Raw genomic sequence first — 23,666 nt, forward strand, 5'->3', positions numbered from 1 at the left:
ATAAAATAGAATGAGATAGGTAGATAGATAGATACATACATACCTAGATAGATACATAGATGATAGATTGAGATACAGAGAGATATAATAGAATGATATGGATAGATAGATAAATTGAAAGACAGAGAGAATGATATAGATAGAGATAGATAGATATAGATAGATCATAGATAGATAGATAGATAGATAATAGTTTGAAAGACAGAGAGAGATAAAATAGAACAATGTAGATGATAGATTGAAAGACAGAGATAGAGGTTAAATAGAATGAGATAGATAGATGATTGATTGAAAGAGATAGAGACAGATAAAATAGAATTAGATAGATAGATAGATAATAGGTTGAAAGACAGAAAGAATGATATACAGATGGATAGATAGATAGATAGATAGATAGATAGACAGACAGACAGACATATTATTGGTTCTCTTTCTCTGGAGACCCCTCAGAGACACGGAGAGAAATGCGAGCCGGACTAGAGCTCTCTCAGGAAGAAACAGCACAGTGGAATTCAGGCAGGTGTAGACAAAGGGGACCCGGGAGTCTGATTGAACAGCAAATCCCACAGCCCACACCTGGGGGACGCCCAGCCACCATCGCCCTGAGTCACGGCCACCTGGCTCACCTGCCACTCCGTGTCGAAGGGGCTCCGGTACTGAACCTCATAGAGGAGACCCCTGTAGGACAGGTCAGAACACGTCAGTGTCACCGCATCCTGATGCCACGAAAAGCTCACCTGCTTCGGAGAACTGGGCTTCACTGAGAAGAAGAAATAACAGATTCATGTTACAGACACAGTGACATCCCTCCTCTCTGAGATGACTGTGACAGGCTCACTTCATCCCCTTTCTCTAGCTTGTACCCCTCCCTTCCCTTAATACCTTATGGGGCTTGCGGTTCGCCCGTCTTCATTACTTTTATAGGAGAAGCTTCACCAGAGCTCCGAGAACCTGTTAGGTTTGCGAAGGAACTGTCTAAAATTCTGTGGAAAATGTCCTGTGTGTCTCTTACAGGCTAAATTATGCCCCCCACAAAAATACATGTTAAAATCCCAACTCCCCAGAAACTCAGAATGGGATTGTATTTAAAAATAGGATCCTTTGGGAGGCCGAGGCGGGCGGATCACCTGAGGTCAGGAGTTCGAGACCAGATTGACCAACATGGAGAAACCCTGTCTCTGCTAAAAATACAAAACTAGCTGGGCGTGGTGGTGCATGCCTGTAATTCCAGCTACTCGGGAGGCTGAGGCAGGAGAATCACTTTAACCCCGGAGGCAGAGGTTGCGTGAGCCGAGATCATGCTATTGCACCCAGTCTGGGGCACAAGAGCGAAATTCTATCAAAAAAAAAAAAAAATCGATCTGGCTGGACACAGTGGCTCACACCTGTAATCTCAGCAGTTTGGGAGGCCAAGGCGGGCGGATCACAAGGTCAGCAGTTCGAGACCAGCCTGGCCAATAGGGTGAAACCCAGTCTCTACTAAAAAAATACAAAAATTAGCCAGGCGTGGTGGCACATCCTGTAGTCCCAGCTACTCGGGAGGCTGAGGCAGAAGAATTGCTTGAACTTGGGAGGTGGAGGTTGCATTGAGCCGAGATCGTGCCACCGCACTCCAGCCTGGGTGACAGAGAGAGGCTCCATCTCAAAACAAAGTGGGGGAGAGGGGATCCTTATAGGTGCATTTAGTGAGTTAAGATGAGGTCATACCGGAGAAGGAAGCATTCTAAATGCAACCATAGGTGTCCTTCTCAGAGACAGAAGAGACACAGACACAGAGGAGAAGGCCACGTGGAGACGGAGGCAGAGACTGGAGTGATGCGGCCACAAGCCCAGGGATGCCTGGAGCCCCCAGGAGCTGGGAGAGGCAGGAAGGAGCCTCCCCTAGAGCTTTCAGAAGGGACTGGATACAACTGTCATGCATTGAATGTTGATCCCTAAAATACATGTTTGTGTCCTGTTCTCCATAATCTGTGAATGGGACTTTATTTGGAAATAGGGTCTTTGCAGATGTAATTAGTTAAGAATCTTGACATGAGATCATCCTGGAGTAGGGTGAGCTCTAAATGCAATGACAGGTGTCCTTGTAAGAGACAGAGGAGGAGACACAGACACAGAGGAGGAGGCCACGTGGAGACGGAGGCAGAGACTGGAGTGATGGGGCCACAAGCCCAGGGACGCCTGGAGCCCCCAGGAGCTGGGAGAGGCAGGAAGGATCCTCCCCTAGAGCTTTCAGAAGGGACTGGATACAACTGTCATGCATTGAATGTTGATCCCTAAAATACATGTTTGTGTCCTGTTCTCCATAATCTGTGAATGGGACTTTATTTGGAAATAGGGTCTTTGCAGATGTAATTAGTTAAGAATCTTGACATGAGATCATCCTGGAGTAGGGTGAGCTCTAAATGCAATGACAGGTGTCCTTGTAAGAGACAGAAGAGGAGACACAGACACAGAGGAGAAGGCCACGTGGAGACGGAGGCAGAGACTGGAATGATGCGGCCACAAGCCCAGGGACGCCTGGAGCCCCCAGGAGCTGGGAGAGGCAGGAAGGAGCCTCCCCTGGGGCCTCCGGAGGGAATGGGGCTCTCAGACACGTCCATCTCACTAGGAGAGAATAAGTTTCTGTTGTTTTAAACCTCCCGTTTGTGGTGACCTATTAGAGCCCAGGAAACGCACCCAGTATCTACGAGTAATTTCGCGAATAAAGAGTTCGCCGTTCTCACGGGATTCTGAAACAGATCCGTTTCCCCTACCTCTAAAAAATAAAAAAGGAAAAAAGAGCCACAGCCTTACAGAATTCTAGGATACAGAAGAAACATTTTGGAAAGAGGGTTTCCTTACAGCCAGTTCTCAACACACATAAGGAAACCTGCCAGGTGCAGTGGCTCGTGCCTGTCATCCCAGAAATTTGGGAGGCCAAGGCGGGAGGATCTCTTGAGCCCAGAAGTTCGAGATCAGCCTGGGCAATATGGTGAGACCCCAGGTCTACAAAACATGAGAACGTTTGCCAGGCATGGTGGCGTGTGTCTGTGGTCTGAGCTACTCTGGAGGCTGAGGCGGGAGGATCGCTTGAGCCCAGGAGGTGGAGCTTGCAGTGAGCTGTGATTGCATCACTGCACTCCAGCCTGGGCGACAGAGCAAGACCCTCCCTCTCAAAAAAAAAAAAAAAAAAAGATAAAACATCCAGTGAGTGGGATGACGGTGAGAGAGTATTTCCTGCTCCCTCTGTGTGTGTGTGTGTGTCTGTGTGTGTGTCTGTGTGTGTGTGCGTGTGTGTGTCTGTGTGTGTGTATCTGTGTGTGTGTCTGTGTGTGTGTGTGTCTGTGTGTGTGTGTGTGTCTGTGTGTGTGTCTGTGTGTGTGTGTGTCTGTGTGTGTGTGTGTGTCTGTGTGTGTGTCTGTGTGTGTGTGCGTGTCTGTGTGTCTGTATGTGTGTCTGTGTGTGTCTGTGTGTGTGTCTGTGTGTGTGTGTGTCTGTCTGTCTGTGTGTGTGTGTATACACAGGGCACCAGAGGGCAGCATCTCTAATTAATTCCCTTATTTTATGTATTTATTTATTTATTTGAGATGAAGTTTCCCTCTTGTTGCCCAGGCTGGAGTGCAGTGGCTGGATCTCAACTCACTGCAACCTCCGCCTCCCGGGTTCAAGCGATTCTCCTGCCTCAGCCTCCTGAGTAGCTGGGATGACAGGTGCCCACCACCACACCCAGCTCATTTTGTATTTTTAGTAGAGACGGGATTTCTCCATGTTGGTCAGGCTGGTCTCGAACTCCCCACCTCAGTTGATCCTCCTGCCTCAGCCTCCCAAAGTACTGGGATGAAAGGCGTGAGCCACCGCGCCCAGCCTTATTTATTTTTCAATAATGAATTTATAAATCGCCCAGGCTGGAGTGCAGTGGCGTGATCTCGGCTCACTGCAGCCTCTGTCTCCCGGGTTCAAGCAATTGCCGTGCCTCAGCCTCCCAGATAGCTGGGATTACAGGCGTGCGCCACCACGCCCGGCTAATTTTGTTTATTTTTTATTTTTAATAGAGACAGGGTTTCACCATGTTGGTGAGGCTGGTCTCGAATTCCAGACCTCAAGTGATCCGCCCGCCTTGGCCTCCCATAGTGCTGGGATTACAGGCATGAGCCACCGCACCCAAGCTTTAATTCATTCCCTTAAATCACAGTCATGTGGTCTCCTCACTGGGGAGATTCATCCCCGACCAGTGTGTGTGTAAGAGGGAACTTTCTGGAAGGCCGGTTTCTCCTCACTTGGAGTCAGGAACTGGGCACTGGGCTCCAGTGGCCAATGGTCCATGAGGTTGCTTTTCAGAATTTACTGAAACTAACTGAAGGTGACGAGCTGAAAGAGTACTAAAAAGTGTGCTGGGCTTGCTTTTCAGTAGTTACGGTAATCATTGATTTCCCCCCCCCCCCCCCACTGGCATAAGCTTGCTTTTCAGTACTTATGGTAATAAGCTGAGGGAAGTACTGAAAAGCATGGTGAGCTTGCTTTTCAATAGCTACAGTAATCACTAATCCAGTGACTTGTCTGAGCTCGCTTGTCAGTACTTATGGTAATCAGCTGAAGGAAGTACTAAAGAGTAGGCTGGGCGTGCTTTTCAATCGTTACGGTAATCATTGATCCAGCGACTATCATGAGATTGCTTTTCAGTACTTAGGGTAATCAGCTGAAGGAAGTACTGAAAAGCGTGGTGAGCTTGCTTTTCAATAGCTACGGTAATCATGGATCCGGCGATTATCATGAGCTTTTCAGTACTTATGGTAATCAGCTGAAGGAAGTACTGAAAAGTATGCTGGGCTTGCTTTTCAGTAGTTACGGTAATCATTGATCCAGCGACTATCATGAGATGGCTTTTCAGTACTTAGGGTAATCAGCTGAAGGAAGTACTGAAAAGTGGGCTGAGCTGGCTTTTCAATTGTTAACGGTAATCATTGATCCCGCGTGAACTTGTGACTGGCATGAACTTGCCTTTCATTACTTACGGTAATAAGCTGGAGGAAGTACTGAAAAGCGTGGTGAGTTTGCTGTTCAATAGCTACGGTAATCATGGATCCGGCGATTTGCGTGAGTTTAAAGTCCTGAAAAGTGTGCTGAGCTTGCTTTTCAATTGTTACGGTAATCATTGATCCCGCTACTGGCATGAACTTGCTTTTCATTACTTATGGTAATAAGCTGAAGGCCGTACTGCAAAGCGTGGTGAGCTTGCTTTTCAATAGCTACGGTAATCATGAATCCGGCGATTTGCACGAGCTTTTCATTACGGTAATAAGGTGAAAGAAGTACTGAAAAGCATGGTGAGCTTGCTTTTTAATAGCTACGGTACCCGGGCTAGGTGGCTCAAGCCTGTAATCCCAGCACTTTGGGAGGCCGAGGCGGGCGGATCACAAGGTCAGGAGATCGAGACCATCCTGGCTAACATGGTGAAACCCCGTCTCTACTAAAAAAAAAAAAAATACAAAAAATTAGCCGGGCGCGGTTGTGGGCGCCTGTAGTCCCAGCTACTCGGGAGGCTGAGGCAGGAGAATGGCGTGAACCCGGGGGACGGAGCTTGCAGTGAGCCGAGATCGCGCCACTGCACTCCAGCCTGGGGCACAGAGCAAGACTGTCTCAAAAAAAAAAAAATAGCTACGGTAATCTGAATCCGGCGATTTGCATGAGCTTTTCAGTACTTGTGGTAATAAACTGAAGGAAGTACTGAAAAGTGTGCTGAGCTCGCTTTTCAAGAGTTAACGGTAATCACGGATCCGGTGATTGGCAGGAGCTTGGTTTTCAGTCCTTGGGGTAATAAGGTGAAGGAAGTACCGACAAGCACGGTGAGCTGGCTTTACAATACTTACGGTAATAAAAGATCCAGCGACTGGCGGTGAAAACGGGGTGCGTCCCGTTCCTGATGGAGAAATACAGAATATCGTCTTGCTGCTCTGCGTCTAGGAGGCACCCCGAGGTGTGACCTTCCTGGAGAATGTAGACGGTGCACTGGTCATAGGCCTCATCTCGACTGAATCTGGGGTTTAAAATGACTGTTTAGCAACAGTGCTTTATTTATTCATTTATTTATTTAGAGATGGGGTCCTGCTCTTGCCGCCCAGGCTGGAGTGCAATGGTGCAACGTCAACTCACTGCAACCTCCGCCTCCTGGGTTCAAGCAATTCTCCTGTCTCAGCCTCCTGAGTAGCTGGGATTACAGGCACCCGCCACCAGGCCCAGGTAATTTTGGTAGTTTTACTGGAGACACGGTTTCAACGTGTTGGCCAGGCTGGTCTCGAACTCCTGACCTCAGGTGATCCACCCGCCTCGGCCTCCCAAAGTGCTGGGATTAGAGGTGTGAGCTACCACATCCAGCTTCTCTTTTTTTTTTTTTTTTTTTTTTTTTTTTGAGACAGAGCCTCACTCTGTCGCCCAGGCTGGAGTGCAGTGGCGCGATCTCAGCTCACTGCAACCTCCACCTCTCAGGTTCAAGAGATTCTCCTGTCTCAGCCTCCTGAGTAGCGGGGATTACAGGTGCCCGCCACCACGCCCGGCTAATTTTTGTGATTTTAGTAGAGACGGGGTTTCACCATGTTGCCCAGGCTGGTCTCGAACTCCTGACCTCAGGTGATCCACCCGCCTCGGCCTCCCAAAGTTCTGGGATTACAGGTGTGAGCTAGCACGCTGACCTTTTTTTTTTTTTTTTTTCCTTTTGGACAGTGTCTTGCTCTGTCCTTGAGGCTGGAGTGCAGTGGTGCGATCTCGGCTCACTGCAATCTCTGCCTCCCGGGTTCAAGCGATTCTCCTGCCTCAGCCTCCTGAGTAGCTGGGATTACAGGCATGCACCACCAAGCCTAGCTGATTTTTGTGTTTTTAGTAGAGACGGGGTTTTACCATGTTGACCAGGCTGGTCTCCAACTCCTGACCTCAGGTTATCCTCCTGCCTCAGCCTCTCAAAATTCTGGGATGACAGGCGTGAGCCACGACGCCCAGCCTGGACATTTCTTAAAACAGCATTTAACAAATCTAATGGCCGTTCCTTCACGCTCCATTCTCACCGTGGCCTCCGGCCAGGTTCCCTCCTCACTAACTTCAATGACCCTTCTTTACAGCTAACTACAACACCTGTCCAAACAGAAAAACTTGCTGTCTCATAAATATTTAAACCCCTTGTGTCACCAGGTGCAGGTGCAGAGTTCGAGACCAGCCTGACCAACATGGAGAAACCCCGTCTCTACTAAAAATACAAAAATCAGCCGGGCGTGGTGGTGCATGCCTGTAATCCCAGCTACTCGGGAGGCGAAGGCAGGAGAATCGCTTGAACCTGGGGGGGCGGAGGTTGCAGTGAGCCGAGATCGTGCCATTGCACTCCAGCCTGGGCAACAAGAGTGAAACTGTCTCAAAAAACAAACAAACAAACAAAAAACCCTTGCATGGTTACTGTAGTATATTGAATTGTGGCCATCCATAAGCCATGCCCACGTCCCAACTCCCAGAACCTGTGAATGGGATCTTAGCTGCAAATAAGATTTTTGGAGACATGATTAGGTAAGCACTGACATAAAATCCTCCTGGATTAATGTGAGCCCTCAATCCAATTAGAATGTTTTTATAAGAGGAGGCCGGACATGGTGGCTCACACCTGTAATCCCAGCACTTTGGGAGGCTGAGACGGGTGGATCATCTGAGGTCAGGAGTTCGAGACCAGCCCGGTCAACATGGTGAAACTGTGTCTCTACTAAAAATAAAAACACAAAAATTTGCCAGGCGTGGTGGCAGGTGTCTGTAGTCCCAGCTACTCAGAAGGCTGAGACAGGAGAATCACTTGAACCTGGGAGGTGGAGGTTGCAGTGAGCTAAGATCACGCCAATGCGCTCCAGCCTGGATTAATGTGAGCTCTCAATCCAATTAGAATATTTTTATGAGATAGCAAAGAAATACAGTGAAAAATATTCTTCTAAGAGACAGAAGAGGAGACACTGACACAGAGGAGGAGGCCATGTGGAGACGGAGGCAGAGACTGGAGTGATGCGGCCACAAGCCCAGGGACACCTGGAGCCCCCAGGAGCTGGGAGAGGCAGGAAGGATCCTCCCCTAGAGCTTCCGGAGGCAACTGGATACAGCTGCAGTGGATTAATATGTGTCCATCAGAAAGATCTGTCCGTGTCCTAACGCCCAGACCTGGAATAAGGCCTTATTCAGCAATAGGCTCTTTGCAGATGCGATTAAGTGAAGGATCCAGAGATGAGATCATCCTGGATGAGGGTGGGTCCTAAATCCAATGACAGGTGTCCTTCTAAGAGACAGAAGAGGAGACACAGACACAGGGGAGGAGGCCACGTGGAGACGGAGGCAGAGACTGGAGTGATGCGGCCACAAGCCCAGGGACGCCTGGAGCCCCCAGGAGCTGGGAGAGGCAGGAAGGAGCCTCCCCTAGAGCCTCCAGAAAGAACCAAACACAGTTGCAATGGATTGAGATGGTGACGTCCAAAAGATCTGTCCATGTCCTAACCCGTAGACTTGTGAATAGAATCTCATTTAGAAATAAGGTCTCTGCAGGTGTCATTCAGTTGAGTATCTTAGATGAGATCACCCTGGATTAGGATGAGCTCTAAATGGAATGACAAGTGTCCCTTCTAAGAGACAGAAGAGGAGACACAGACACAGAGGAGGAGGCCACGTGGAGACGGAGGCAGAGACTGGAGTGATGCGGCCACAAGCCCAGGGATGCCTGGAGCCGTCAGGAGCTGGGAGAGGCAGGAAGGATCCTCCCCTACAGCCTGTGAAGGGAGGAGAGGCCTGTCCTTGATTTTGGACTTCTGGCCTGCAGAACTAGAGTAACTGTTGATCTTAACTGCTTAGCGTATGGTATTTTGTTATGGCACCTTAGGAGACCCCTGCTTTCAGGAGGGCCTTTGCGGTAAAAGAATGGCCGGGCGCGGTGGCTCAGACCTGTCATCCCAGCACTTTGGGAGGCCGAGTCGGGCAGATCACGAGGTCAGGAGTTCAAGACCAGCCTGGCCAACATGAGGGAAACCCCGTCTCTAAGAATACAAACAAAGTAGCCGGGCGAGGTGGCGGCGCCTGTAGTCCCAGCTACTCGGGAGGCTGAGGCAGGAGAATCGCTTGAACCCGGGAGGCGGAGCTTGCAGTGAGCCGAGATCGTGCCACCACACTCCAGCCTGGGTGACAGAGCGAGACTCCGTCTCAAAACAATAAAAGAATGTGCCAAGATCACCTATCACTCTGGTTTTTCTGCACAGGGAAAAAAAAAAATTGTCACCCAGAGTGAGACCAAGTGGCTTATTCCTCATCAACAATGTCCGGGGAATTCTTGGCTCAGGAATTGTTTCCTTTTTTTTTTTTTTTTTTTGAGACGGAGTCTCCCTCTGTCACCCAGGCTGGAGTGCAGTGGCGCGATCTCGGCTCACCACAACCTCTGCCTCCAGTGGTTCAAGCGATTCTCCCGTCTCAGCCTCGCAAGTTGCTGGGATTACTGGCACCTGCCACCACGCCCAGTTGATTTTCGTATTTTTCAGTAGAGATGGCGTTTCCTCATCTTGGCCAGGCTGGTCTTGAACTCCTGACCTCAGGTGATCCGCCCACCTCGGCCTCCCCGCGGTGAGTCTCACTTTCCGACTGACTTCATTTTAAAATTTCCCTGTTCTGTGCACTTTCCCGTTTATCTGTTTTGCTATCAAACTGAAGAATCAACCACCCATGACTAAAGGTATTGCAAAAACCGTTCCTCCGACACTGACACGCACACTTCTGGGTGTCCAACTAAGCCAAGGTAAAAATAAAAAAATAGTCACATCAGGCAGACACAAAGGTGGAGGCAGCCCCGGGTAAGGCTGTGACATGTTTCAGAGACTGAATGTTTCCTTCCCCGGCTGCCTAGCAGATAAGATTTCAAGTTCACCCACAGCCCTGGGTGAACAGATCTCTTTCTTCATCTCCCGTTAATAATCTAGGTGATTTTCAGGCCGGATGCCGTGACTCACGCGTGTCATCCCAGCACTTTGGGAGGCCGAGGCAGGCGGATCCCATGAGGTCAGGAGTTTGAAACCAGCCTGGCCAACACGACTAAAAATACGAAAATTAGCCGGGCGTGGTGGCAGGTGCCTGTCCTCCCAGCTGCTCGGGAGGCTGAGGCAGGAGGATCGGTTGAACCCGGGAGGCGGAGGTTGCAGTGAGCCGAGATCACGCCACGGCACCCCAGCCTGGGCGACAGAGCGAGACTCCGACTCAAAAACAAACAAACAAACAAAAAGAAGGTAGGTGATTTTGAGCGTGAGTCAGCCATCCCTTGGCGAGAAGGTTTGGGGCGATGAGCTTGCGGTTGTGGTGAGGGCTGAGGGTTTCACAGAACAAACATTCTGGCTTTTGCCGAGTGTGACGCTTCACACTTTCGTTCTGTGGCGTTCCCAATCGCTGACGGCTCTCAGAAGAGCTATTTTGAGCCCCGGGCTGTGGGGTTTGCCTTCCAGGGTGGGGCCCACTTACTTGTAGTGGAAACTCAGGTTACTCCTGGGGTAGTGGCTGGCATTCCATGTCACCTGCACCGTTTCTAGATTAAAGTAGATGATCTGAATCTGTAGTCCTTCTCCTAGACACAGAGAGATGCAGGAAGTTCACTGTCAGGCAACTCTATTTTATTTTTTAATTTATCGTTGTTTTTGAGACAGAGTCTCTCTCTGTCGCCCAGGCTGGAGGGCAGTGCCGCGATCTCGGCTCACTGCAACCTTCACCTCAGGGTTCAAGCGATTCTCCTGCCTCAGCCTCCTGAGTAGCTGGGATGGCAGGTGCCCGCCGCCACCCCCGGCTAATTTTTTGCTTTTTTAGTGGAGATGGGGTTTCATCATATTCAACAGGATGGTCTGCATCTCCTGACCTCATGATCCACCTGCCTCGGCCTCCCAAAGTGCTGGGATTACAGGCGTGAGCCACCGCGCCCGGCGAGGCAACTCTAAAAACAGCTGGAAACTGACAGCATAAAGCCAGCACTTTCGTCCTAAGAAGGAGATGCTGGTTTAAAAGGACAGAGATCTGGCCAGGCGTGGTGGCTCACCTCTGTCATCCCAGCACTTTGGGAGGCCGAGGCAGATGGATCATGAGGTCAGGAGATCGAGACCATCCTGGCCAACACGGAGAAACCCCGTCTCTACTAAAAATACAAAACGTTAGCCGGGCGTGGTGGTGGGCACCTGTAATCCCAGCTACTCGGGAGGCTGAGGCAGGAGAATCGCTTGAACCCGGGAGATGGAGGTTTCAGTGAGCCGAGATTGTGCCACTGCACTCCAGGCTGGGCGACAGAGTGAGACTCCGTCTCAAAAATAAATAAATAAATAAAAAATAAAAGAACAGAGGTCTGGCTGGGTGCAGTGGCTCATGCCTGTAATGCCAACACTTTGGAAGGCTGGGGCAGGTGGATCGCCTGAGGTCATGCGTTTAAGAGCAGCCCTGGCCAACATGGTGAAACCCCGTCTCTACTAAAACTACAAAAATTAGCCATGTGTGGTGGTGGGTGCCTGTAATCCCAGCTACTCAGGAGGCTGAGGCAGAAGAATCGCTTGAACCTGGGAGAAGGTTGCAGTGAGCCGAGATTGTGCCACTGCACTCCAGCCTGGGCGACAGAGCGAGATTCCGTCTCAAAAAATAATAACAAATAAAAAGTCAAAGGACAGAGAAAACCAAGGTTTGTGTGCACGGGTTACCTGTTAATTCCTTGAGCAAGAGCTGCAGAATACATAAAGGCTGGTCCAGAAGAGACGATGCCACCTTACATATCCACAGAAGATGTGTCATTGGATACACGATTGACGCTTATATCTGCACAAGCCACTAGTGGGTGGAACCTTACCCTTTGCAAAAACCTCAGAGACAAGTCAACAAGGGTACAATTATAGTTGCCTCTTTTTTTTTTTTTTTTTCGAGACAGAGTCTCACTCTGTTGCCCAGGCTGGAGTGCAGTGGTGCGATCTCAGCTCACTGCAACCTCCACCTCCCAGGTTCACACCATTCTCCTGCCTCAACCTGCTGAGTAGCTGGGACTACAGGTGCCCGCCACCACGCCTGGCTAATTTTTTGTGTTTTTAGGAGAGACAGGGTTTCACTGTGTTAGCCAGGATGGTCTCGATCTGCTGACCTCGTGATCCACCTGCCTCAGCCTCCCAAATCTCAGCTAGGATGACAGGCATGAGCCACCATGCCTGGCTGCTTTTGTTTGTTTTTGCAAAAGGTAATGTTTGCCCACTAGTGCCATGCACTGATACGAGCATCAGTCATGTATCCAGTGACACATCCCCTGTGGATACCTAAGGTGGCATCGGAAACTGTCCCCATTGATCCACCTGACTGTCTTTCTCAAAACACCATACACACTAACTTCAGAAATGGACCGGCTGGGTGCGGTGGCTCACACCTGTAATCTTAACATTTTGGGAGGCCGAGGTGGGTAGATCACCTGAGGTCAGGAGTTCAAGACCAGCCTGGCCGACATGGTGAAACCCCATCTCTATTAAAAACACAAAAAATGAGCTGGGCGTGGTGGCGGGCACCTGTAATCCCAGCTACCCAAGAGGCTGAGGCAGGAGAATGGCTTGAACCCAGGAGGCAGAAGTTGTAGTGAACCAAGATCGTGTCACTGCACTCCAGCCTGGGTGACACAGCAAGACTCCGTATCAAAATAAACTAAAATAAAATAAAATAACAGAAATGGACCAACTCTAAAGAACTATTTCTATCTTTGCTTGGAAGGTTGCTTAGACTTCAGTAGCTTCGACGTTTCAAGAGGTCTGGGTTTGTAATTCCGAACATGGAGAATAGGAATATTTTAGAATTCAGCAAACATGCAATGATATTTTGGATAATGGCAGCCAAGTCTCTCACTGTCAAAGAAGTGAGTTACAGGTTTGGAAAGACAGGCTACAGTGAACCTTATCATGTTGGGTTTTAAGTGGAGGTATCTGGAGGATAGATAGAGATAGACAGATAGATAGGTAAATAGATAGATAGATACATAGATATATAGATACATAGATACGTAGATACATAGTAATGTTAGATAGATAGAATTATATAGATGATGATAGAAATAGTTAGACAAACAGATAGACACAGATAGGTAGGGATTGATGGGTAGATGGATGAATCAATGGACAGGTGGGTGTATAGATGGAAGGCAAGTGGATGGGTGGGTGGATGGGTGACTGGATGCATGAATAAATGGATGAACAGATACATAGATGAATGGGTGGATGGGTGGATGGATGCATGGATAGATGGATATGTAGATGTGCACGTGGATGGGTGGATGGATGGATGGATGGATGGATGGATGGATGGATGGATGAGTGGATGAAAGTGTGGCTGAGTGCATAGGTGGATGGATGGTTTGACGGATGGGTGGATGGATGTATTGGTGGATGGATGGTGGATAGATGGATGGATGGATGGATGATGGATGTATGGTGGATGGATGGATGGATGGATGGATGGATAAGTGGATGAAAGTGTGGGTAGATAGGTGGGTGAATGAGTGAGTGGATGGATAGATAAATGGATGAACAGATAGGTGAGTGGGTGGGTGGATGGATGGATGGATATGTAGATGTGTACATGGATGGATGGATGGATGGATGGATGGATGGATGGATGGATGGATGGATAAATGGATAAAAGTGTAGGTGAATGCATGGGTAGATGGATGGCTTGATGGGTGGGTGGATGGATGTGTTGGCATATGGATGGATGGATGGATGGATGGATGGATGATGGATGGATGGATGGATGATGGATGGATGGATGATGGATGGATGGATGGATGATGGATGGATGGATGATGGATGGATGGATGGATAGATGATGGATGGATGGATGGATGATGGGTGGATGGATGGATGGATGATGGGTGGATGGATGGATGGATGATGGGTGGATGGTGGATGGATGGATGGATGGATGGGTGGATGGATGATGGATGGATGATGGATGGATGGATGGGTGGATGGATGATGGATGGATGATGGATGGATGGATGGATGGATGATGGATGGATGGATGCATGGATGATGGATGGATGGATGGATGATGGATGGATGGATGGATGATGGATGGATGGATGGATGACGGGTGGATGGTGGATGGATGGGTGGTTGGATGGATGAAAGGATGGGTGGATGGAGGCTGGGTGGGTTGATGGGTGGATGGTGGAAGGGAGGATGGATGGATGGATGGATGGATGGATGGATAATAGATGGGTGGATGGTGGATGGATGGGTGGATGGAGGCTGGGTGGGTTGATGGGTGGGTGAATGTATGAGTGGATGGATAGTTTGATGGATGGGTGGATGGATATATTGGTGGATGGATCAATGAATAATAGATGGATGATGGATGGATGGATGATGAATGGGAAAAGATAGATGAGATAAATTGATGGATAGATTAACATGAATATATGTACTGATCAATCAATCATAGATAAACACACACACGCACACATACAGTTCCTAGTTCTGGCCACCGAAAGTGCATATAAGCAGAGGATATTCCAGGAGCAATAAATACAGTTATTATTCATGTATTTACTTATAAATACATTTCATCCCAGCTACTTGGGAAGCTGAGGCAGGAGAATTGCTTGAACCCAGGAGGTGGCGGTTGCAGTGAGCCGAGATCGTGCCACTGCCGTCCAGCCTGGGCGACAAGAGCGAGACTCCGTATCAAAGAAAAAAAAGAAAAGAAAAGAAAAAAGAAACTTTCACACTCATTGTTTAAGTTTTACAAAACAAACAGTGCCTGGTTGCAAAGGAAACCACAAACCAAAATAGGACAAGAAGAGGGCACTTAAATAAAGGATATTTCATGCAGGCCGGTGGTGAAAGCTTACCTGTTGCTACTTGCCCCAAAGCCATCCAGCTTCCCAGCAGAAAGACAGCAGCTCCCCACAGCAGAACCAACCGTCCCATGCCTGAAACAGGAGTGGAGAGTGAGGTCCTCAGGAACCTGCCACTAGCAGATCGCTCATGACTCATAAGCAGAGGTCACCCTCGATTTTCAAAAAGGCAGAAAGGAAATTAGGGAAATGATTACAGGCAGGAAGCACAGTGACGCTCGATTTTAAAAGATACACTTGTCAAACACACACACACACACACACACACACACACACACACACACAATCAATCCAGGGTCAGGATTACCACACACAGGGCTGAGCTGAGCCCTTCCCTTCCTTTCCTTCACCCTCCCCTCCCCCTCCACCTCCTTCCCCCCTCCCCTCCACCTATCCCTTCCCTCCCCTCTCTTCCCCTCCCCTTTCCCTCCCCTCCCCTCCCCCTTCATCTCCCCTCCCCTCCACCTCCTTCCCCCTCCCCTCCCCTCCCCCTTCATCGCCCCTCCCCTCCACCTCCTTCCCCCCTCCCCTCCCCTCCCCCTCATCTCCCCTCCCCTCCACCTCCTTCCCCCCTCCCCTCCCCTCCCCCTTCATCTCCCCTCCCCTCCACCTCCTTCCCCCCTCCCCTCCCCTCCCCCTTCATCTCCCCTCCCCTCTACCTCCTTCCCCCCTCCCCTCCCCCTTCATCTCCCCTCCCCTCCACCTCCTTCCCCCCTCCCCTCCCCTCCCCCTTCATCTCCCCTCCCCTCTACCTCCTTCCCCCCTCCCCTCCCCCTTCATCTCCCCTCCCCTCCACCTCCTTCCCCCTCCCCTCCCCTCCCCCTTCATCGCCCCTCCCCTCCACCTCCTTCCCCCCTCCCCCTCCCCCTTCCTCTCCCCTCCCCCTCCCCCTTCTTGCCCCCTCCCCTCCCCCTCCCCCTTCATCTCCCCTCCCCTCCACCTCCTTTCTCCCTCCCTTCCCCTCCCCCTCCCCGTTCCTCTCCCCTCCCCTCCACCTCCCCCTTCATCTCCCCTCCCCTCCACCTCCTTCCCCTCACCTCCCCTCCCCCACCCCTTCATCTCCCCTCCCCTCCACCTCCTTCCCCCCTCCCCTCCCCTCCCCCTTCATCTCCCCTCCCCTCCCCCTCCCCCTTCATCTCCCCTCCCCTCCACCTCCTTTCTCCCTCCCCTCCCCTCCACCTCCTTCCCCCTCCCCTCCCCTCCCCCTTCATCTCCCCTCCCCTCCACCTCCTTTCTCCCTCCCCTGCCCTCCCCCTTCCTCTCCCCTCCCCTCCCCTCCCCCTTCATCTCCCCTCCCCTCCCCTCCCCCTTCTTCTCCCCTCCCCTCCACCTCCTTCCCCTACCCCTCCACCTATCCCTTTCCTCCCATCTCCTCCCCACTCCCCTTCCCCTCCCCTTCCCCTCCCCACCCCCTTCCCCTCCTCTCTACCTCCTTCCCTCCTCCCTCCCCTCCACCTATCCCTTCCCTCCCCTCTCCTTCCCCCTCCCCTTCCCCTCACCTCCCCTCCCCCACCCCTTCCCCTCACCTCCCCTCCCCCACCCCTTCCCCTCACCTCCCCTCCCCCACCCCTTCCCCTCACCTCCCCTCCCCCACCCCTTCCCCTCACCTCCCCTCCCCCACCCCTTCCCCTCACCTCCCCTCCACCTCCTTTTCCCTTCCCCTCCCCTCCACCTATCCCTTCCCTCCCCTCCCCTCTCCCCTCCCATTTCCCCTCCCTCTTCCCCTCCCCTCCCCTCCACCTCATTCCCCCTTCCCTCCCCTCCACCTACCCCTTCCCTCTCCTCCCCTCCCCCTCCCCCCCTCCCTTTGCCTCCCCCTACCCCCTCCCCTCCCCTACCTTCCCTTCCTTTCCCTTTCTTTTCCTTTCTTCTTTCCGAGACAGAGTCTCAATCTGTCCCCCAGGCTGGAGTGCAGTGGCGCTATCTCAGCTCACGGCAACCTCTGCCTCCCGGGTTCAAGCGATTCTCCTGCCTCAGCCTCCCGAGTAGCTGGGATGACAGGCACCCACCACCACGCCTAGCTAATTTTTGTATTTTCAGTAGAGACAGGGTTTTGCCATGTTGGCCAGGCTGGTCTCAAACTTCTGACCTCAGCTGATCCGCCCACCTCAGCCGCTCAAAGTGCTGGGATGACAGGCGTCAGCCTCTGTGCCTGGCTTTTCTTTCCTTTTCTTTGAGACAGGGTCTCGGTCTGGCACCCATGCAGGAGTGCAGCGGTGCAATCAGGGCTCACCGTAGCCTCAAACACCTGGGCTCAAGCCATCCTCTTGCCTCAACCTCCCTCATAGCCAGGATTACAGATGCACGCCACCCACCCTGCTAATTTTTGTATTTTTAGTAGAGACAGGGTTTCACCACGTTGACCAGGCTGGTCTCAAACTCCTGTACTCAAGTGATCCACCCGCCTTGGCCTCCCAAAGTGCTGGGATTGTAGGCGTGAGCCACTGCACCTGGCCTGAGCTTTTCTTGAAAACATATCACAGACCAGCCTGGCCAACATGGGGAAACCCTGTCTCTACCAAAAAAATACATAAATAAATACAAACATTAGCTGGGCATGGTGGTGGGCGCCTGTAATCCCAGCTACTCGGGAGGCTGAGGCAGGAGAATCGCTTGAACCCGGGAGGCGGAGGTTGCCGTGAGCCAAGATCACGCCACCGCACTCCAGCCTGGGTGACAGAGCGAGACTCTGTCTCAAAAAACAACCACCAAAAAAGCATATGACAGGCTAACTTTCTAAGCCTGGGATTCTTGCTCTCTGCTGAACGATGGGACTCTTGGATGAGTGTACAATTGTGCGGTCAGCACTCTGTGATGCACTCTGCACCCAAAGCTGGCCTGGACATCCAGAGACTGCACAGCTCATCTGTCTTCGGACAAACACAGAGTTCACCTTCGCCGTTGACCAGCTTCCCGGACCAAGGGACTCAGATTATAGCCATTGTCCTCGTAACACCATAAACGCTGGATGGTAGCACGTTGGATAGTAGCTGGGATTAGAGGCACCTGCCACCACCTGGCTAATTTTTTGTTTTTCTGGGTTTTTTTGTTTTTGTTTTTGTTTTTGTTTTTGAGACGGAGTCTCGCTCTGTCACCCAGCCTGGAATGCAGTGTCACCATCTCAGCTCACTGCAAGCTCCACCTCCCGGGTTCACGCCATTCTCCTGCCTCAGCCTCCCAAGTAGCTGGGACCACAGGCGCCCACCACCACGCCTGGCTAATTTTTTGTATTTTTAGTAGAGTCGTGGTTTCACCCTGTTGGCCAGGATGGTCTCGAACTCCTCACCTCATGTGATCCGCCCGCCTCAGCCTCCCAGAGTGCTGGGATGACAGGTGTGAGCCACCGCGCCCGGCCTATTTTTCTGTTTTTTCGGTTTTTGTTTTTGTTTTGTTTATTTTTTTTTTTTTTTGAGACAGAGTATTGCTCTTGTTGCCCAGGCTGGAATGCAGTGGCGCGATCTTGGCTCACTGCAACCTCCACCTCCCAGGTTCAAGGGATTCTCCTACCTCAGCCTCCTGAGTAGCTGGGACTACAGGCACCTGCCACCACGCCGGGATAATTTTTGTATTTTTAGTAGAGACGGGGTTTCGCCATGTGGGTCAAGATGGTCTCAAAGTCCTGACCTCAGGATATCCGCCCACCTCGGCCTTCCAAAATGTTGGGATGACAGGTATGAGCCACCGTGCCTGGCCACCGCTAATATTTCTGTCCACAGATGTGCTCTTGGCGGTTGGTGCCCAGTGATCCTTACTAAGAATGAAAATAGGCTGGGGCCGGGCGCGGTGGCTCAAGCCTGTAATCCCAGCACTTTGGGAGGCCGAGACGGGCGGATCGCGAGGTCAGGAGATCAAGACCATCCTGGCTAACACGGTGAAACCCCATCTCTACTGAAAAATACGAAAAACTAGCCGGGCGAGGTGGCGGGCGCCTGTAGTCCCAGCTACTCGGGAGGCTGAGGCAGGAGAACGGTGTGAACCCGGGAGGCGGAGCTTGCAGTGAGCTGAGATCCAGTCACTGCACTCCAGCCTGGGCGACAGAGCGAGACTCCGTCTGAAAAAAAAAAAAAAGAAAATAGGCTGGGCATGGTGGCTCATGCCTGTAATCCCAGCACTTTGGGAGGCCAAGGCGGGCGGATCACGAGGTCAGGAGATCGAGACCATCCTGGCTAACACGGTGAAACCCTGTCTCTACTAAAAATACAAAAATTAGCTGGGTGTGGCCGGGTGCAGGGGCTCATGCCTATAATCCCAGCACTTTGGGAGGCCGAGGTGGGTGGATCACGAGGTTAGGAGATTGAGACCATCCTGGCCAACACGGTGAAACCCCGTCTCTACTAAAAATACAAAAAATTAGCCGGGCATGGTGGCGGGCACCTGTAGTCCCAGCTACTCTGGAGGCTGAGGCAGGAGAATGGCGTGAACCCGGGAGGTGGAGGTTGCAGTGAGCCGAGATCGCACCACTGCACTCCAGCCTGGGCGACAGAGCGAGAGTCCGTCTGAAAAAACTAGAAAAATTAGCCAGGCATGGTGGCGGGTGCCTGCAATCCCAGCTACTCGGGAGGCTGAGGCACGAGAATCTCTTGAACCCGGGAGGTGGAGGTTGCAGAGAGCTGAGATCGCGCCACTGCACTCCAGCCTGGTGACAGAGCCAGACTCTGTCTCAAACAAACAAACAAAGGAAAAGGAACCATCTTTGCCCAGGACCCTCCACAACTTCTTCTCCTACAGGTGTCAGAAGTGGCTTCATTCAATACTCACTCAAGATACAGTTCTGGAGGGTCTGATATCTCCCAGGCACTGGGGAGGTGACAATAATATGACCTGGCTCCGAGAGACAAAGCGACAATAGGCATAAAAGATTGAGCGTTGTTCGAATCTCAGCACCCAGTCAATGTCCACTGTGACTGCTGGATGATAGATGCTCTTATATCCCAAGCAGGCAAGTCTGCAGAGAAAGAGAGAAAGGAGGTTGGCCTAAAAACAGACAGGACTCTCTGCCCTCATGAAGAATGCGTTCTGTAGGAGGAGAGGAAGCTGAAATAAGTATGTATGCCCTGGACACGGTCATGGTGAGCGCTGGGAAAAAGAGAAGTGGCCGGGCGCAGTGGTTCACGCCTGTAATCCCAAGACTTTGGGAGGACGAGGTGAGTGGGTCACCTGAGATCAGGAGTTCAATACTGCCTGGACAATATAGTGAAACCCCATCTCTACTATAAATACAAAAAAAAAAAAAAAATTAGCCAGGTGTGGTGGCAGGTGCCTGTAGTCCCAGCTACTCAGAAGGCTGAGGCAGGAGGATCACTTGAACCCAGGGGGTGGAGCTTGCAGTGAGCCGAGATCGCGCCACTGCACTCCAGCCTGGGTGACAGAGTGAGACTCCCTCTCAAAAAAAAAAAAAAAAAGAAGAGAAGCCAGGCGCGGTGGCTCACACCTGTAATCCCAGCACTTTGGGAGACCGAGGCAGGTGGATCACAAGGTCAGGAGTTTGAGACCAGCCTGGTCAATACGGTGAAACCCCGTCTCTATTAAAAATACAAAAATAAGCTGGGCACGGTGGCAGGAGCCTATAATCCCAGCTACTGGGGAGGCTGAGGCAGGAGAATCACTTGAACTCGGGAGGTGTAGGTTGCAGTGAGCCGAGATCGTGTGACTGCACCTCAAACTGGGTGACAGAGTGAGACACCATCTCAAAAAAAAAAAAAAAAAAGAAAAAATAGAAAAGGAAAAGGGAAGTGGAGGGGGAGGAAGGGCAGAGGCAGAACTGTTCATTTCTGTGGTCAGGAAGGTTTTTGGATTGGGGACCTTCAGGCATAAAGGAAGAAGTCCCCAAAGCCAGCCTGGGCCTCTCCCTTACCCAGGGGTTCTCGATCTCTGCCCTAGTGATATTTTAGCTGGATAATTCTTGGTTGTGTGGGCCGTGCTATGCATCATAAGATGTTGAACAGTATCTATGACGTCCAACCACTAAATGTCAGTAGCACCTCCCAGCTCTTGCTGTGACAACCAAAAATTCCACTGAGGTTGCCAAGTGTTCTTTGGGGGGCGAAATCACTCCTGATTGTAAATCACTGTCTTTCATTCATAGATAGATAGATAGATAGATAGATAGATAGATAGATAGATGATAGATAGATAGTGGATTGATAGATAAATCGATAGATGATAGATACATAGATAGATAATGGATTGATAGATGAATAGATAGATGATTGATAGATAGATAGATGATAGATAGATAGATAGATAGATAATAGATAGATAGATAGATAGATAGATAGATAGATAGATAGATAGAGCCGGGCATGGTGGCTCATGCCTGTAATCCCAGCACTTTGGGAGGCCGAGGTTGGCGGATCACAAGGTCAAGAGATCGAGACCATCCTGGCCAGCACGGTGAAAGCCTGTCTCTACTAAAAGTACAAAAATTAGTTTGGCATTGTGGTGGGCGCCTGTAATCCCAGCTATTCGGGAGGCTGAGGCAGGAGAATCGCTTGAACCCAGGAGGCGGAGGTTGCTGTGAGCTGAGATCACACCACTGCACTCCAGCCTGAGTGACAGAGTGAAACTGCATCTCAAAAAAATAGATAGATAGATAGATAGATAGATAGATAGATAGATAGATAGATAGATAATACACATGATAGATAGACACATAGATAGATAGATAGATAGATAGATAGATAGATAGATAGATAGCTGAACAGATGGATAAATTGTTACAGAGATGATAGATACATAGACAGATAGAAAGGTAGAAGAATAGATGAATAGAAACATAAATGGATAGATAATAGATACATAGAAAGATAGAAGAATGGCGGGGTAGATAGATGAATGAATGGATAAATAGATGGATATGTATATGGATGCATGGATAGATAGATAGATGAATGGTTAGATGATACATACTAGAGAGATGATAGAATGGATCACTAGATAGTTGAATAGATGGATAAATGATTAGATAGATGATAGATACATAGATAGATAAACAGATTAATGAATGAGTAGATAGATGATAGATAGATAGATAGATAGATAGATAGATAGATAGATAGATAGATAGGTAGATAGACAGGATAAATAGATAGATTGATGAATAGATGGATAAATGGTTAGATAGATGATAGATACATAGAAAGGTAGAAGAATGGATGTATAGATAGATAAATAGATAGATACTAATTGATATGTAGATCAAAAGACAGAAGTATGGATGAATAGATGAATGGGTAGATAGATGAATGATAGATAGAGAGAAAGAACACAAAATAAAGAGAATTTCTCACACTAAGTGAGGGTTTCTCAACCTTGAAGCAATTTCCATTCAGGATATTTTCATCCACATCGTTCTCTGCTGTGAGGCCCGTCCTGTGCATTGGGGGATGTGGAGCAAATCTCTAGACTATATGCAGTAAATATCAGCAGTATCCCCCACCAAGTCATGACAAGCAAAAAAACGTCTCCGTCCTTTTCCAGATGTCCACTGAAAGTTGAGAGACCTCCCTTCCTCTCCCTTCCCAACCCTCCATTGTCCACAACGCCCCAGGGTGACTGGAGCTCCTAGCTCTTCTCCACTTGCCTTCTGGGAGCTGTGATTTCAGGCATTTTACATATGAAGAGGAGAGAATTGTAGGCTGATAACGAGGGGAGATGTGGAGGGCCACAGAGGCCAATCTGAAGTCAAAGAAGACAACCAGGGTTCACCTTGGCTCTTCTGAGACTCAGGAATTGTCATCCGGAGACATAGGTCTTTGACGGACCCAGAAACATGTGGTTCCTGAAAATGGATTATTACAGCTACTCAGCTCAATTAAATTAATAAAAGGAATATTTGCTCTTCGGGGTAACCCATGATGCTTGAGGAGAACTTGGAACACACCCAGTTCTCTTGCACCTCCTTGTCAATTACTAAGCATGTTTCCCCCAGGCTTCATAGCTCCTTCCTCTGAAACGCAGAAACATGGATCCAGAACATTCTAGATGGCTCTGGGAAAACCATGACTCTGGGAAGGATGATACCACGGGAAAAACACGTTTGCTGGAGTTAGGAGAGCGAGATGAAATGCCAGGTGTTTGTTTGTTTGTTTGTTTTTGAGATGGAGTCTCGCTCTGTCACCCAAGCTGGAGTGCAGTGGCTCAATCTTGGCTCACTGCAACGTCCACCTCCTGGGTTCAAGCAATTATCCTGCCTCAGCCTCCCAAGTAGCTGGGATTACAGGCACCCACCACCACCCCAGCTAATTTTTGTGTTTTTAGTTAGAGACAGGGTTTCACTATGTTGGCCAGGCTGGTCTCAAACTCCCGACCTCAGGTGACTCCACCCACCTCAGCCTCCTAAAGTGCTGGGATGACAGGCATGAGCCATCATGCCCGGTGGCCAGGTGTTATATATAAAGTTTCGGTGCCACAAAAGGAATAACACTCAAATATAAAATTTTCTTTTTAATTTTCAGCAAGGCAAGGTACTTCTATAAAAGGCTGCACCCTTACAGATGGAAAAATGGCCAGTGCACACTCGAACAAAGGAGGGGAAGGGGTTCTTATCCCTGACTCATGTGGTCCCTGTTGTTGTGTCCTTCCCCTATTGGCTAGGGTTAGACCGCACAGGCTAAACTAATTCCGATTGGCTAATTTAAAGAGTGACGGGGTCAGTGCTTTGGTGGGAGTCAGGGCAGAGCAGGTAGCAGGTAATTGGGATGAGTCAGGGTGGAGCAGGTGACCAGAATGAGTCAGGGTGGAGCAGGTGGTGGAAAAAGGTTGCTTTACAAGGAAGTTAAGTTTCAAAGTA

General features: G+C 50.1%; 1 protein-coding gene across 2 annotated transcripts in view; it reads right to left on the bottom strand.

The window, feature by feature from the left end:
* Positions 1–15,149, bottom strand: part of LOC144338471 (cytokine receptor-like factor 2) — a 28,902-nt gene extending 13,753 nt beyond the window's left edge. Inside the window, exons 1-4 of one of the 2 annotated variants that reach the window (XM_077988157.1) lie at positions 14,870–15,149; positions 10,483–10,585; positions 5,847–6,013; positions 627–760 (exon numbers count right to left, since the gene is read on the bottom strand). In XM_077988157.1, coding sequence (XP_077844283.1) covers positions 627–760; positions 5,847–6,013; positions 10,483–10,585; positions 14,870–15,014 — 549 coding nt within the window. In that variant the 5' untranslated portion in view covers positions 15,015–15,149. Of the gene's footprint in view, positions 1–626; positions 761–5,846; positions 6,014–10,482; positions 10,586–11,693; positions 11,904–14,869 lie in introns of those variants that run through there. The other variant, XM_077988156.1, reaches the window with a different exon arrangement.
* Positions 15,150–23,666: the final 8,517 nt, after the last annotated feature.

This window comes from Macaca mulatta, chromosome X (genome assembly GCF_049350105.2).
Source record: "Macaca mulatta isolate MMU2019108-1 chromosome X, T2T-MMU8v2.0, whole genome shotgun sequence".
NCBI lineage: Eukaryota > Metazoa > Chordata > Mammalia > Primates > Cercopithecidae > Macaca > Macaca mulatta.